The sequence below is a fragment of the Drosophila pseudoobscura genome, chromosome X (genome assembly GCF_009870125.1).
Source record: "Drosophila pseudoobscura strain MV-25-SWS-2005 chromosome X, UCI_Dpse_MV25, whole genome shotgun sequence".
NCBI classification, from domain to species: Eukaryota; Metazoa; Arthropoda; class Insecta; order Diptera; family Drosophilidae; genus Drosophila; species Drosophila pseudoobscura.
In genome coordinates this window covers 19,719,557-19,735,484 of record NC_046683.1, presented here as the reverse complement: position 1 = coordinate 19,735,484, position 15,928 = coordinate 19,719,557, and the positions used below count along the sequence as shown (strand labels likewise).

Sequence of the window (15,928 nt, the reverse complement as noted above, 5' to 3'; positions counted from 1 at the left end):
ACTAGCGTTACATTAGCAAATTCATACAACGGACCTAATTGAAATGACGCCAGCTGCAATTATTTTCCATTCTAATGCGAGCTCCACTGTGGCCAACCCAACGCAGCGGCGTTTGGGTTTGGATTGCGATGGGAGTCGGGAGCTGGGAGTGGTAGTGGATTGTTTCTGGGTTATGTTAGGTTTCGATTTCATCCGCATCCACTGAGATCCTTCAAATGCGTTTGCTCCTCCGCTGCCATATTCAATTAAATTTCTGCTGCCGCTCGAACTGAAAACCAATTGGAAATAAAATCGAATACAAAACGTCATCAGCAATCGACCAACAGCAACATTCAACCGACCAGTTCAGCGCAATCTGCCCTAATGGGCGCCCTGGAGGCAGCGCCACGCCCACGCCCACGCCCCGACCCTGTCCTACCCCAAACCCGTAGCGCCACACACCAACCCACCCCACCCCCTCCAGCTGCTGTCAAATTGGCAACAATTTTGCTTCACCCCCTGCAATTTTCGCGTTTAATTAGCTTCAACTGCAACGCGTCAGAACGGGATTGTGTGGGACGGTATGGGATTGGACGGGATTGGATTGGATCTGGGGATTCCTCATGCTCCGCCTGGCCATATTCCAGGGTGGTGTCGATACAATTTGTGCAGCCATGTCGCAGTCCATCAACACCTTTTTATTTGCCATCCGACCATCCGAAGTCGGCCCTCGGTCCACGGTCCACTAGCCGCATAAATTGCCATTGACATTGCGCCCTCGCACTCGCTCTGTTTCTGCCTGCACCCACTCGTCCATGCAGCTGTGTCTGTTTCCACGGATCGTAAACCTTCCCCAAAGGTTTCCCTATAGGTGGACCAGTAAACCGGTAAACTCTCTGAAGTGGATTACTCGATGGGAGCCCATTCGATTGGGACGCTCGTATGAAGGACAGGATATCGAAGAAACATGCAGAAGTATCACCCATCCTTCAGAGAAGTTTGGCATCCAAAAGCGAACCGCCACACACATTTCCGACAAAGCGAAATATATAATTGGACAGATGATAGCCTACGAAAGCCATTCTTATGGACAATACGCCTTGCTCTTCAGTTTTCGCAATGATTCATACTACAAAAGGATTTGAATCTGATATCGGCTTTGGGTGTTTGCAAAAACGCTCATACATGAAAATCACCCGAATAAACTCGTTTAGGACTGATGCACGAGCACATATGTATGTATGTATGACTGTAGATATGTTCTTTGTTGATTTTAAATAAGTAAAAAGCAATGAGTAAAATCGAGCGATTTTGTTCCTTGCAGGTTTTGGACTGCGTGTTTTCAGCCCCTCCCAGCAGCTCATTTAAATGTGTGCGTGTAAACAGGTCCTCAGTGGTTTCAGGATGATTTGAAAGAACGATTAAGAATGATTCGAACGAGGAGTTTGCCCTCACAAGTTCATTCAACGCAACTCATATCAAGAAACATTTAACTTTTCACTTTTAATCTTTAACTTTTGCAATTATATTTAATTATTTATTTGTGTATTGATTATAATCTAATAGCTGCCGAATCGGCTTTAGGTTCATTATTGTAGAAAAGCTTAAGGATTTATATTTTGCATAAAGGCACAACATTTTACTACATACTCGTACCAGCTGTAATTGCACTTAACATTAAGCTGAGACTAAGACGGAGTTGGTGCTCAATCCAAGCAAAATATTGGTAGGTACTGGGATTAACTTTAAGTTTGATCAACAGAGTGCACTGAATTTGGGTTGCTCCAAAAAGCAGCACTCAGATTGGTGTAGGTGTAAAAAGGCCTACGAGTGGCTTATAAGTTAACGGTTAGGTGAAAGATGGAAGGACATTGACAGGGACAAGGGACAAGGACCAAGGACAGTTCAGTTCTAAGAAAAGATACGTTCAAGAGTGTACAAGGGAATGGGTTAAGTAAAACATTATTTCGTTTTCGTAGTTCCGGATAAAGTTAGCCCTTGGTAGCCATTGGTAAGCCCTTTCCGGGAGCACTAACTGGTGCACTTTGGCTGCTCCACAGCCCATACCTCAGCCCATCTATTCGGAGCCTGCTCAGATAATCCCATTTCGTCTGTTGGCCCACTATCCGTTCTGCGTTGATATTCCTCTGCCCGTTCTACGGGTAATATTACACTCCCAGGTCACGTAGCCGCTTCCAAATTCCAGTTTGTTTGCTGTTTGTGCATTTCAAATTGAATCCTCGTCACTGTCCGCCTGCCCATGTATGTAAAGTGGGCGTGGCAGTGCAGCAGAGCCGACCAGTCACGCGCTGGACAGAGAACAGAAGCTGCAGGATATGCGCTCTCCGCGTCCTGCAAGCCGCGTCCTGCAAACCCTGGCATGCAAACAGGGCCAAAGGCGGGACGGGAGCCATAATCGCTGATAGAAGTGTGCTCTCCACCATCATTTGTTGCTTGCTCGATTCTCTCCAGAGTCTCGTCTGCAAGCTCCTGTATCGAAAAGTGTCAAAGTCAAAGCCAAGTGGGGAATGACTTGGTCGAGTCCTTCCTTTGGTTCAATGGCAGGCGGCACAAACACCAAGACAAACAGAGCCGTGCAGCTTCAAGTTTGTGTACTCCTACGAGTGTGTGTTGTCCTAGCTGAGGCGAAGAGGAATTATTTTTCCAGGCAAAAGTGCAACTTGGTTTGGCAGCCGCCAGAGCGTGGAGCAGGACAGCATCCCAGGCATGTGGCCCACTGACAATGACAGCTGTTCGCTGTGTGATAGGAAGATATATGTACGTTTTTGGGGAGGTATGGGGGTGTACAGCATGGCACGGTAGTGCTAGGAGCAGGAGCATTCAGCTTGGCTATGACATTTCACTTGGTTCCTCGCATTTTCACTAAATTGACTTTGCCTTCTATCGTTTAGGGTGCCCCACACTCGCTTCGCTCGAGCCCTGGCCCATCTCCCGCTGGGCCCCCTGCTGGTCGTCCCTTTCGCTCGCTTTCATCCACGCCCCATCCATTGCCAGAGTGCCGGCTCTGAGTGCAGCAATTTTTTATGCTCCGCTGGGCAGCGCCAACGGCAGCAGAGGAAACACCTCTCCACCCTGGAGGATCCATTTCGGTGGCATTCGGCAGCCACTTTCGACTGTCCCCCCAATGAAACTTTGGGAGACAGATTTAGAGAGAGAGAGAGAGAAAGAGAGAGAAAGAGGGGAAGACAGCGGTAGAGATTGCAATCTATAAATATCTAAAATCCCATAAAACTCAGCTGGAAATGGGCGAAAGGGTTGGCAGATGGCAAAAAGATGGGGCTGAGGTTAAGGTTGAGATTTGGCTGGTCGGGTCTGTGTCTACTCCCAGCAAATGTCATCATTGGAACTGTGGCCATAGAGCAGGTGAAATGAGGGAAGGGCGGGGAGGGAGAGGGAGCGGTAGGATGGAACCTATGCCTATCCAAATCTGACATGCGGTTGCCTTTCAATTCAACCAAGAGAAAGTGCTGCACGAGAAGAAAATATTTTTGTGGTACAGTGCTTTAAATTTAAGAATAATCTTAACATCTGGCTTGGAAATCTATTAACCCTTCTATACTCGTAATTACTAACAACACAACAAAGATGCTATCTAAATAGTATAATATTTGTACAAGAAGATAGAAATTATAAATATAATTTTATATATACATGTATGTATTTATGGACACATACTATAATGTATTATGAGATTTCTTATGGTCCAAACTAGTTTCAGAAACCATGATGGAATAGTTTCGAGTGTATAAATGGATCTGGAAATGGAATCCGGGCGAACTGCGGCAATATTTGAGGATGATTGCAGGCTTGTGCAAGCGGCTTTCATGTACGTGAACAGCAAATTTATTTGCACAACTGCGATTGATGCTTGCCACCAGTGCGACCCACGGTACGACCCAAATACGTACTCGTATACCGTGCCCCACTCTGTGGCAGCTTCAACCTGGATGGATTTTCCATTGCAAAATGTTGCTCTGTCAAAGTTTGGCATTGCCAAATGCTCGCCTTACTTCACTCGACTCCTGCTCCTCTTCTGGCCGTCTGTCGCCCGTCTGTCGACCGTCGCCTGTCGCCTGTCTCCTGTTCAGCTCTGATGTGCACCCATAAAAGTCTGTTGCATAAACCAATATCGCTTTTGCTCTACTCTGCCACCAAATGCAGATGCCACAAGTGGGGGCATGGGTGACTGGGGGACCACGGTGGTGCCACGAGGCAGCCTGATTCTGTCAACGCAACTTCTGCGATCCGATGGTGGGAGCGGAGCGGCAATCGTTTGCTGATAGCGTAAACCGCTTTGATTTTTATTTAACTGCACATTTCTCTTTGGGACAGGGTAGGACACCCTTGGGCCCCCACAGCACAGCACAGCACAGCACAGCGCAGCAAACCACCCCACACCACCCTTCTATTGCAAGTTGCAGCCCCTCAATCGACATTTAATGGCAACTTGTGGAGGATTTTGCGATTCGATTCGCTGGAGAATTGCAATTTTCTGCGGTTTTCCAATTTTTCCCAATTTCACAATTTTCCATTTGCCTTAACTTATTGCATTTATTTATTTTGTGCGACGCCACCCATCCTCCCCTACCCTCTCCTCTCTGACTCTCTTTCTCTTCTTTCTTCAGTTACTTTTTTCCTCATTTTTGCCTTTATGCTTTTCTGCCTTTTGCCGTTGAACGAGCGAAATTGATAATTTATAAAATTGCTGGCAAATGGCAACACGAAAAGAAAAACCATTTGGCTTTCCCAGCAGCAGCACCAGGACCCACTGCCCACCAGCCACCAGCCACCAGTCACTCCCTTCCATCAGCCCACCCCGCTGAGCTGTGTGCAACACATTTGCCGCGTTGCCTCATGAAATATTTGGCAAGTTTCGGCCGTTACCTTGACTTGATAGAAAGCATCCTGCGGCAGCCTGGCGGCCACTTTATGGAGGGGCTTCTGTACCCCCGTTTCCCAGACTCAGTCTCTCCAGTACCCCTCCAGTGCCCTTTGCTGCCCTCTGCCCTCTGCCCTCTGCCCTCTAGCATCCATTAAATTATGCAAAATACACACACACACTCATTGAAAAAGGAGTTTCCCTGCTTTCTTTTTTGTCTTTGCCTTTTTGTACATATTTGCAGAGAGTGTTGCCATTTTAATCAGCTGTTGAAACGCACATAAGGAATCATTTCGTACCCTGTAGATGCAATCTTTAATATACTTATGTACATATTCTCTTGATCAGTTTCAATATATGTAAGTCTCATATGTAGGTAAATTCTTGGCTGGTTATTAGCTGTCGCATAAAAAGTCCTTGGGGAAAATACACTTGCTTCGTCGTCGCGGGATCTTTAACTCATATCGGTGGGAGAGATATACATACATATATCTATAATCAATTTATACATGCACCTGTCTATTTATATGTACATGTCTATAATAAATATATCTATTATATTTCTTTTCTGGAGCTTAGTGTAAGAGTATATAAAGCTTGGGCTTTTTTCGCGGTTGTTTTTCTGTTTTAAGGAAATAAATTTTGCACTTGGCTGTTGCTTTTACTTAACCAACTGAAGCGTGGAACCTACCCCTACCCTACCCTTTCGAGCCCCCATAGCCAGACCCTACATTCTGCCCTCCCCCCGTATTTATTTGGCACTTCGCTGCTTTTATTTTATTGAAATTTATGATTTCTGACACTGAATTTATGTTGTTTTGCATTCGGGAGTGTGCGGGAGCATAAAATAAACCTCAAATACTCGTAAAATGCCCGGCCCAGAGAGCTCTATGCTCCCTCCCTTCTCCTATGGCGTAGTGCGGGCCACAGTCCCCAGCTCCACTCCCAAGGAGAGAATTGGCGTGTCCCCCAGTGCGAGCTTCTTGTTTGGTCTAGCCCCAGTCTCTGTGCATCTGTACCAGTAACGGTATCTGAGTCTGTGTGTGTGTCTGCATCTCTGTACGTGGGCCTGGGTCTGATTCTGGTCCTGGACTTGGACCTGGCCCATGCGCGTGAATTATTTAATTCGTATAAATATTGAAAACTCAATTTTTTATGATGTTTTCTTGTTTGGTTTATTGCTCTTTTGTGGCACTTCCATATCACACAACTTGCCTCAGCCACAGTTCCTTTCTGGGTGTGTGTGTGTGTGTGGGCGAATATCGGAACGAGACAGTGTATATTGATATTTCCCACTTCCGTTTCACAAAAAAAAAATAAAAAACAGCAAGAGAGAGGCAATAAAGAAATCGCACTGGGTTTAAATCCTTTATGGGAATCCCTTTAAATAAATTCTGAAAAAGCCTTACTCTGAAGATGCAGAAGCGCAGCATTGACTACCTAGAGGATATGCAAAACCAGACCCAAGAAATTGCTCTACGTCATTAGAGGCTTTATCTACTGATATCTAGCCCCAAAATAATCCACTGGTAAATACAAAATATCAACAACTGCCTGATTGGAAGCATTATGGAATAATTCCATAGATGTACGAGTATGTGGCTGATTGATGGCCATCACCCCCAACAGATCTTCATCAGTTTCATCCGCATTGGACCATCTTCAAGCCCAAAGTGGGGTTACCGCAACTCCCGTCTCTCAAGCTTCCATAGATTGCAGGCCCAATACACAAAACACTAAGTGTTCTATACACCCAACAATTTGGAGGAGCACTCCCACCTCCCATGCAGAGCTCGTATTTATATTTACCAGAGTGAGTGGAAACAAGGCCAGCCCATATCTGAATAGAAGGCTTCTGTTCGGAGAGCACACATCCTTCCACTCAGAGCCACACACACAGTTGAAATAATCCCCAAAAGATGAAAATTGTGCAAAATTTGTGTTGGTTTCACTGATTAAGGATGGCTTACTGGCTGCTTGTCGGTTGCCGAGCCATTGCTGGGCTGTTGCCAGCCTCCAGCCCGCCGCCCCACCCAGGGAAATCTCTTGAAACCCGAAAAGATGAATATACCAGACCAACATCTAATATGTGCGAAATTTATCAGCCCCGATACACACACACACTTATCTGAGAGGGGCCAAAAGAGGACAAAGGAGCCACTAGGATGAAGGCAAACGGCATGGAAAATCGCAATAATAATTTTGGCTTTCAGCTTTGTGCTGCTCAGGGTAGAGTGTGCTCTCGAGGCATGTGGGTTGCATTCGATTGCAGCGAACCGGCCCCTCCCGGCCCGTCCAAAGGATGCTCGGTTCAGGAGAATTCGAGTGGACAGTTGCGGTGTCCATGTCCATGCACACACGGACGCACGTCCGGACACACTCGAATGCTCCAATTATGCCAAGCTATGCAGGGGTAACCGCAACCCAACCAGGAATCGAAGCTCCTGCCGTGCTTGCTATGCAGATGCAGATGCTCAACTGAGTATCCCTTATATTTTCGTTATGCTTGTGGGTTAGTTACAGTAACAGTTGGATTAAATTGTACAATGCATGTGGGGGAGACACGGCTCCACCATGGGAATGCCCTGTCTTGTCCTAGCCCGTCTAGTCTCGGCTTTGGGGCTCGTCGCGCTCTGGGGTTCGGTGCTTTGTCCTTTGTGCATGTTCTTGGTCCGTATCGGGTGAGGCTGCTGGGGCTTGTGGTAGGTTAGGTTCGTTAGTAGGATTAGCAACCGATCATGTGGAGATATCCCTGAATCTGTTCACCCAGAGCATTCCTGGAGATAGAAGTTGATTAGTCCAGCTCTAAAACAGGCAGAAGCAAACACTTACCCTACACCAGAGAGTCCCTTGCCATTGACGGTCGACTTTTTGTAGAGCGCGGCCATCAGCAGGATCTGACCGGTCATCAGCAGCTCGCGCTTGCCGCAGCTCAACCAGCCCTTGGTCCCTTGTTGGCTGGACAGCGGCTGCTCATGTCGTACGGACTCACGAACCTCACGACGATCTAATCGTTCACCAGCCTCACGTCTGGAGAGATCCCGCTCTGCTCGAGCCAAATCACTTCCATCCACGCGTCGCATATCATTCCGCTCATTTTCCTCTCTACGGACTTCATCGCGGTCCACACGTTGTTCGTCCCTGCGACTATCCAATCGTCGAATTGCAGAATGGTCACGAGCTTCCTCGCGGTCTTCGCGATGCTCACGTTCTTCACGTATTGACGAGTCATGTTGGACCCGTCGAAAATCGCCTCGTTCCACTCGTCGAAGGTTTTCACGATCTATTCCGCGCTCGTCCCTATGACCAGCCAATCGGCTAGCATCAACTCGCTCACGCTCTTCACGCCTTGAATAGTCGTGATCGTCCTGTCGGAGAACGGCTCGTTCCAGACCACGAGATACATCTCGTTCGATAAGACGCAGGTCTTCCCTTTCCACCTGACGCCTGCTCTCCCTGTCAACAGTTTCTACCCTTCGATCAATGCTTCGCCTTTCATTAGCTCGGAAGTCCCGTTCATCTGTTTTAGATTGACGCAATTCTTCGCGCTCCACTCGACGGGAAGATTCCCGCACCCCTCGACGCATGTCATCACGTTCCTCCCGCCGTGTGTTCTCCCTGCGACTGTTCTCACGGTCTTCACGTCTAGATACCTCTCGTTCTTCACTTCGGACTTCTTCGCGCTGCACCTGAACTCGTCGGGATTCATGTCGTTCCGCTAGTCGCATGTCCTCTCGTGTATCCTGGCGTTTGACATCGACTCTCTCGCGCTCCTCGCGTTCTCCAAGTTTTGACATGTCACGTTCCGATCTTCGTGAAAGCTCTTGTTTCTCACGTCGCTCCACTATTCTTTCCTCTCCGCTTAATTTGAAGCGCCTATCTAAATCACGCTCATTAGACTCTCGCTCCTGAAGCCTTGCTAAGTCTTGTTCCGAACTTCGAAGATCGTTTCGTTCCACAAGACGCTGGGATTCACGGTTTACTCGCTGTGCTGATTCGCGATTAATTCTTCGTGAGTTTTGTCGTTCAACTCGCCGTAAGTCATCTATATCTGTCCGTCGGAGGGTCTCCCGGGTAGCTCGTGCATCGCGACGGCTATCGGATGAATCTTCACGTCTTAAAACCTCTCGTTCTACATTTCTAGAGCTGACTCGATCTTGTCTCTCGTTAGATGCATCCAATTGCCTTCCTTCGGCGTGATCCCGTTCCGCACGGTGATCGCGTCTGGAAACTTCTCGTTCTACTTCCCTGGACCGTTCACGTTCCTCCTGCCGCACTGCCCTTTCCTCACGAACCTCACGCTTCTGGCTTTCAACTAGTTCTCGAACATCCCGGGTCCTATCCTCCACTCGTTTCGATTCCCGATTGATGAAGGGCACCTCCTGCCGCAAGACTCGCGAGAGACTCTCTCGGTCAGCCTCCAACCGGACTTTCGTCTCTTCGCGCCGCTCGTCCCGACGATCGTCACGGGCCGCGGACTGCATAGGGACTCTCCTTTGGGTGTGTTGCTCGCTGCGCTCCGGGGCTTGTCTGTACACCAGGCGCTCATCGTATTCCCCCAGACTTCGGGCATCCCACTGGCGGCTGCTGCAGACGGATGGATCACGGTCACTTCCACTGCAGAAATATCTGCTGTTGGCAAGGGCCAAGTTAAAGCAGCTAAGCTGGATCAGCAGGAGAAGGGCGCTTAGCCTCAACCTCCTAGCTTGCACTACCATTGCAGATGGGTCAGAGATTCGGTTCAGGTACTGGATATTAATCGATGAGTTGGTTCGTTGCTGTTGCACCAGCAGTCTTCAGAACTTGACTGAATTCACCAGTAGAAGGTCTCCGCTTTTATAGCAAACCATCCTCGACTCTGTGTGCTGGGCACTACTGGTGTGGAACCCGTGGCCGCACCAAAGCCCACGCATTTGATGCGACACTTCCTGCTCGATGAGCTTCAATTTTCTCTTGATTGATTGAATTTCGCTTATCGCACATGTGCACCACTGCGCCACCACACTTCGGTGTGGCGCAGACGCGTGGACTCCACTCAAGTGAGCCTAATGCGTTGCTCCTGTTCCAATTTTCATGAATGAAATTGCGAGTCCTTCGATTGCTTCTGACGTCACTGGCATCTTTGTCGTGGACGACTGCTATGTAGAGGAACAAAACCATATATATGAAAAGATAAAATTCTATTTACTACGACTATAGTGGTCTTCAACCAAACATGACGTCAAATGCTGTATCTATACATCCATTCCTACCCCAGCTCCTGCTTTGCAGAGTGCACAATTGCGATAACTTCAATTCAATCAAAATCAAATTAGAACGCAATGAACAATGTGGCTGGCAAAGAAGCTAACTCAATGAATGGCCATATATCCAGTACTTAGATGGGCATCTGGCCGTAAAATTGTGTACAGCCGGAGCAACTGTGACCAAGCAAACACTCTGACTATAAAAGACCCAGGACTCCTCTCGCGTGGTTGGCAGTCGATTGGATTGACGAGTAGAGAGCGGTTGTGTGGGTCACCGGGCTTCGGCTGGCCTCGGAGCCGAAGGAAGGACAGAAATCTGGAGACAGCCGCCCGGACTTGGACCCATGATTGGAGGCGCAGCACTCTCCACCGGACACCGGACATTCGGCAGTGCAGCTGAAGCAACCCATCTAATATCGCTAGTTAGGTGTCTATAAGTTGTTAACCAAAACAAAGTTGTTTCCGTTTCATCGATTACATATTGGCCAATTGTATTTTAGTACATAGTGTAACCATAATCACTGTTATCTTAGCCAGTTAAATGTTGCTGTTGTTTGGGATCGTATTGTCATAACATAGAGCGGAAAGTTTTGAGCAGCTTCTTCTCTTACTCGTCTAGCCATATCTATATATGTATGCAACTTCTACTCTTACCTCTAATGGATATCAATCGATATTGAATATATAAGTATGTAAACCTTTGCTAAATGCACGATACAAGAAGCACATATGATGACGATGATTTTTGTTTGTGGGGATCGCCCGAGCCATCGGTAGTTATCCATCCATCCGTATGCATAATCTAAATATCCAAAAATATTGTACTCGAATATACGTATTATCAAAAAATACATTTGCAACAATAATTTTCTTTTATATTGGAATATCGTGGGGGAGCTGGTTTTGCGGCGAGAGATTAACAAAATGGTTATATCCAATAGAGTGTATACTAGAGCCCTGCATGAATCCATGCCTCTTTAATGCTTTCGATCATTATCCGAACTATCAAAGATTAACTGCAGAAAAACTTAAACATACCGCTCAATCTCGACTCCATTTTCGCCGGCTCTATATTAAGTGATTTAACTCATTTCAGGTACGTTATTTATCCGTTTTTGGACATTTCGTGTACATTCGGTATTACTTTAGATACGTTTTGGACTTACCTTCAGTTCGTTTGCAACTCTAATTGATGGCCTGTACATACATATTTAGAAAATATATCCAAGTCACAAACAATCGACCTAAGAACATAAAATATTTATACCAAGCCCAATTCTATAGCAAGCAAATCCCGATTTTTTCTCGAACTACTCCCGAATCGAACTCAAAAAAAGTACAATACGGACATACTTAATAACTTAGAATTACCATACCATATATCTTTTTCTTATAAACGGTATAGCAAAAATGTATTTTGTTTCACAGTTTTTCTCCTAGGATTTTTGGGCCCTTTCATTGAGTTTAAAAGAATCATGTATTTCTTTATAATCTTATGGTAGGTACATCAATATGTCAGTAAAATTAGGCTTGGGCTTATTATTATGGGCGAACAAAAAAGTGTCGGAATCAAAGGGCTCAGGGTCTAAAAATGTTCGTTTTAGTAAAAAACAATAAAATATAAAGTTTAAGTTCGATTCGACAACGTTTAGAGGTGCCGACTTGAAGTCAAAGTTGAAATATATTTTCGTTTTTGTCTTTTACCCCTAATACACTTGATAGACCTACATAATGGCGGACGCAGCTCCAGCCCGTGGTGGATTCCGTGGCGGTTTTGGCTCTCGTGGGGGTCGTGGTGGACGCGGTCGTGGCCGTGGACGCGGCGCCCGTGGACGTGGTGGCAAGGAGGACTCCAAGGAGTGGGTTCCAGTCACCAAGCTAGGTCGCCTGGTGCGCGAAGGCAAGATCAAGTCACTGGAGGAGATCTACCTGTACTCGTTGCCCATCAAAGAGTTCGAGATCATCGACTTCTTCCTGGGCTCGGCTCTGCGCGATGAGGTGCTGAAGATCATGCCTGTCCAGAAGCAGACCCGTGCCGGTCAGCGTACCCGCTTCAAGGCCTTCGTTGCCATCGGTGACAACAACGGTCACATCGGCTTGGGCGTCAAGTGCAGCAAGGAAGTTGCCACCGCCATTCGTGGCGCCATCATCCTCGCTAAGCTGTCCGTCGTGCCCGTGCGTCATGGCTACTGGGGCAACAAGATCGGCAAGCCCCACACCGTGCCCTGCAAGGTTACTGGCAAGTGCGGCTCCGTCTCAGTGCGCCTGATTCCCGCTCCCCGCGGTACTGGCATTGTCTCGGCTCCCGTCCCCAAGAAGGTCCTTACCATGGCTGGTATTGAGGATTGCTACACCTCGGCCCGTGGCTCGACCGGCACCCTGGGTAACTTCGCAAAGGCCACCTACGCTGCCATTGCCAAGACCTACGCTTACCTCACTCCAGACTTGTGGAAGGAGATGACTCTGGGCTCCACTCCCTACCAGGCATACTCTGACTTCTTGTCCAAGCCCACAGCCCGTCTGCACGCTGATGCCTAGACTCGAAAAAATGCGTATTGGGGTATATTAGATTTGTGGTAAAAGTGGATGTGTGTAACCTCCAGAAGGAATCGTTTCCGACCCCATAAAGTATATATATTCTTGATCAGCATCAATAGCCGAGTCGATTGAGCCATGTCTGCTTGTCCGTCTGTCCGTCTGTCCGTCCGTCCGTCTGTCCGTCCCCTTCAGCGCGTAGTGCTCAAAGACTATAAGAGCTAGAGCAACAATGTTTTGGATCCAGACTTCTGTGATATGTCACTGCTACAAAAATATTTCAAAACTTTGTCCCGCCCACTTCCGCCCCCACAAAGAGCGAAAATCTGTGCGAAAGTCTGTTGCATCCACAATATTGCAGATTCGAGAAAACTAAAAACGAAGAATCATAGATAATGACCATATCTATCCGGTTGCTGAATCTGGATCAGATCAGAACATTTTTTATAGCCAATAGGAACAAATCAATTTGCACTGGCTACGCAGCGCCCGACGTCACGCTCAGAGTGATTTTCTGTCTCTCTCGCACGCACTCTTTGTCGTGTCGTTTAATATTAGCGGCGTCTGCCGGAGGAGAGCCATACTGACTTAGTATCGGGTATAACTGTAGAGTTGCGGTGTCCGCAGCAACTCACAACGTTCACAACCACATTAGAGCATTTTGATAGTCTTCATTACTTGCATTCTGAAGAATCTTCAGCTTCCTTGGGAAATATATTGCTCCATCATTTCTCGTTCCTCCATGAAAGTAACTTTGTCGTCAAAGTTTTAGAAAAACGCTTGCAATATTCGGATCAACTTCTTTAATAATACATATATATATTATTATTTCGCATACAAATTGAAAGTCCAGATTTAGAGGTTCAACAGCTAATGATGATATTGTTAATATCGGCATTGAATGAAACGATCTCTGTCGCACCCTCTTTTCTCTTGGTCTTGGGACTTCTGCTTCGGACTTGGTCCTTCGCTCGGATTTTCGTTGAGCTTTTTTCACCGAGACTGTGTCTTGTCCAGCAAAATGCCTTGGTCTTTGGTTCTGGCGCTTCAGTTCAAGAAATCTCTTGTCCTCTTCAGTTTGCATCTTCGACATGGCATCTGCGTGTGCAATATCGAACAAATGGTCTTAATTAGCTATAAAATCAGCTTTCTTTGCTTGAAAAGAGTCTACAGTTTAATTCTTCCTTCTTTTACAATTTTCCCATTTCCACTAATTCCATAAGATAGCCACATAATGATATTCTTGGCTAATAATAATTCTCGCTATTTTCAAAAACATACGTGTAGACTGTAATTGTAGAAAAATGCAAACAGCACTTGTTTTCTTGATGGAAACTTAGTTTGTTTTCCATCCAGATGGATGCATCGGTTCAATTTTTGATCATCAAAATGACGTAATTTCCCACCAGACAATGAACTTATCCATACTACATAAACATATACATATTTGTACAGACTCAACACTTTTTGTACCTTTTGTTACCTATAAATAAGAATCAATTTTATCACTAAAGTCAGCATCAGAAACAGTACCACAACTGTCTGTCACTCATCTTCCATCGCAATCATCAGAGGCTGTCGCCGTGTTTTCAGACCCTCCTTTACGCATCGTAGGATACCCACTCCGCAGTCCAACTGGTTCAAGCTCTAGTTGCCACGACCAAACTGAAGACGGTTTATGTGCCGTAAGCAACCCATCTTCCTACACACACACACACATTAACACTAAGCGATATCAAAAGATATCAACCTACTATCTAAGGATAGGAAGGCTGTGTTAGGAATTCCTAAAAGTCCCGAGCATCTGTCGAAGGATAAACATTAGAGACCCATTTACGTCGATATACGAAACAGTGCCACGCAGCGTGTCGAACCCCTAGTTTAGGGGCATGGGACGCTCCTCGATGCTCTCCATCCAGGCCCCCGCACCCTCGGACATCTTCATGCTCTGCTCCCTCAGCTGGTCCGCTTCTTTGGGCTGGCTACGAAAGCGAGCGCTCTCCTGCTGCTGCTTCCTGCGCTCACATTCCTTTACGCGCTCCTTGGCCTTCTCCGGGGTCACCTTGCGAAGGGGCCCTCCTGCTCCTCCTGCTGCTTCTTGCGAACGCAGCACTCCGTTAACCATAGGCGAACCCATTTGTGCATTAATCCTTGGAGCAAACAAGGACATTACTACAATGAATGACCTTGCGTTTCGACTTCGCTGCTTTCGCTCAGATGGAAATTCGTGCTCTCCTTCTCAGCGGTCGGTAGGTAGTCCTTCGTGAATCTCATACAGGTGCGAACGAGTGCAGCAGGTCCCAGTCGATGCACTTGGCGGACACCCTATTCTCCTTGATGAAGACCATGGACCTTTCAGGCTAGGCGGGCGGGCTCCTGCAAATGGTTGTCTTTTGGAATATTATCGAATGGTAGTGGTAAAGCGAGGTAGGTAAAGGTAGAAGCGAGAGAAGAGAAAACACATCTTTGGCTTTTTCGATTGCTGTATTTCGGAATACTGTGAATTTGTATTTTTTTGGTATTTCTACTTATGGGTTTTTTCGTTTTCCTTTTTCGAGTACTGGCTCGAATTTTCCTGGGGATTGTTTTCTTGTGTCTTTGGGGTCTAGTTCTGCTTCGTTTTTATCAACTTTTTCAAAGTTCTCTATGAATAACTCTAGAAGTTCCTTAAAAACACAATAGTTGGGTTAGGTACAAAAAAAATCGACTGTTGCACATTGGTAAAACGTTGTTGTAAATGTTGTTTCACTGTCTTAGTCCCCCACTCTTTTCTTTGGTATACAAATCAAATATATAATATTCAAATTTCGATCGCTTCCATTTCGGTGCGAGTATTCTATGTACAATAATTTGGTTCTTATGCTAGTACAACTTTCGCGGCGCATCTCTCTGCACTGTTCATTTCATGAGCCACGGTGTCGGTCTCTTTTATGGACCATCTGGTTGTCTCTTTCTTTTTCATGCGTCTCTGTGCCTGTCTCTTTCCTTCTTATGGCGTGTGAGTGCGTGGTGTGTGTGTGTGTGTATTCCTTTGAACAATTCAATTTCTACTTTCAAACACTGACATTTAAAATTACTATTCTTGTCTGCTCTAAGAACTACAATACAATAATTTATATGTTAAAGATCTTTTATTCTCTTTGAAATTCTCTGAAGAAAAAGGACAGGGGCCCAGACAGATATTACACGTATAAATATCTGCGCTAGATTGCAGCTGCTGGAAGGGTTTTCCAGGTTATGGGAACTTCTTAAATCTATATAAACTGTT

General features: G+C 46.4%; 2 protein-coding genes across 2 annotated transcripts; one reads left to right on the top strand and one right to left on the bottom strand.

Moving 5' to 3' along the window:
* Positions 1-7,331: 7,331 nt before the first annotated feature.
* Positions 7,332-9,692, bottom strand: LOC4815933 (trichohyalin). The gene is made up of 2 exons (XM_001355286.4): positions 7,712-9,692; positions 7,332-7,656 (listed from the first exon to the last, which is right to left on the bottom strand). The coding sequence occupies exons 1-2, from the start codon at positions 9,595-9,597 to the stop codon at positions 7,605-7,607; spliced, it is 1,938 nt and encodes a 645-aa protein (XP_001355322.3). The 5' UTR covers positions 9,598-9,692; the 3' UTR covers positions 7,332-7,604.
* A 2,124-nt stretch (positions 9,693-11,816) lies between these two features.
* Positions 11,817-12,669, top strand: LOC6901943 (40S ribosomal protein S2-like). Its single transcript, XM_002133441.3, has one exon. It carries the CDS (start codon positions 11,857-11,859, stop codon positions 12,661-12,663), a length of 807 nt encoding a protein of 268 aa, XP_002133477.2. The 5' UTR covers positions 11,817-11,856; the 3' UTR covers positions 12,664-12,669.
* Positions 12,670-15,928: the final 3,259 nt, after the last annotated feature.

Bases quoted from the DNA above. Each gene is read 5' to 3' on its own strand.
- LOC4815933 (XM_001355286.4), bottom strand. From the start codon at position 9,597: ATGGTAGTGCAAGCTAGGAGGTTGAGGCTAAGCGCCCTTCTCCTGCTG. The intron at 7,657-7,711 runs GTAAGTGTTTGC...TTCTATCTCCAG, and splicing joins AAGGGACTCTCTGGTGTAGG to GAATGCTCTGGGTGAACAGA.
- LOC6901943 (XM_002133441.3), top strand. From the start codon at position 11,857: ATGGCGGACGCAGCTCCAGCCCGTGGTGGATTCCGTGGCGGTTTTGGC.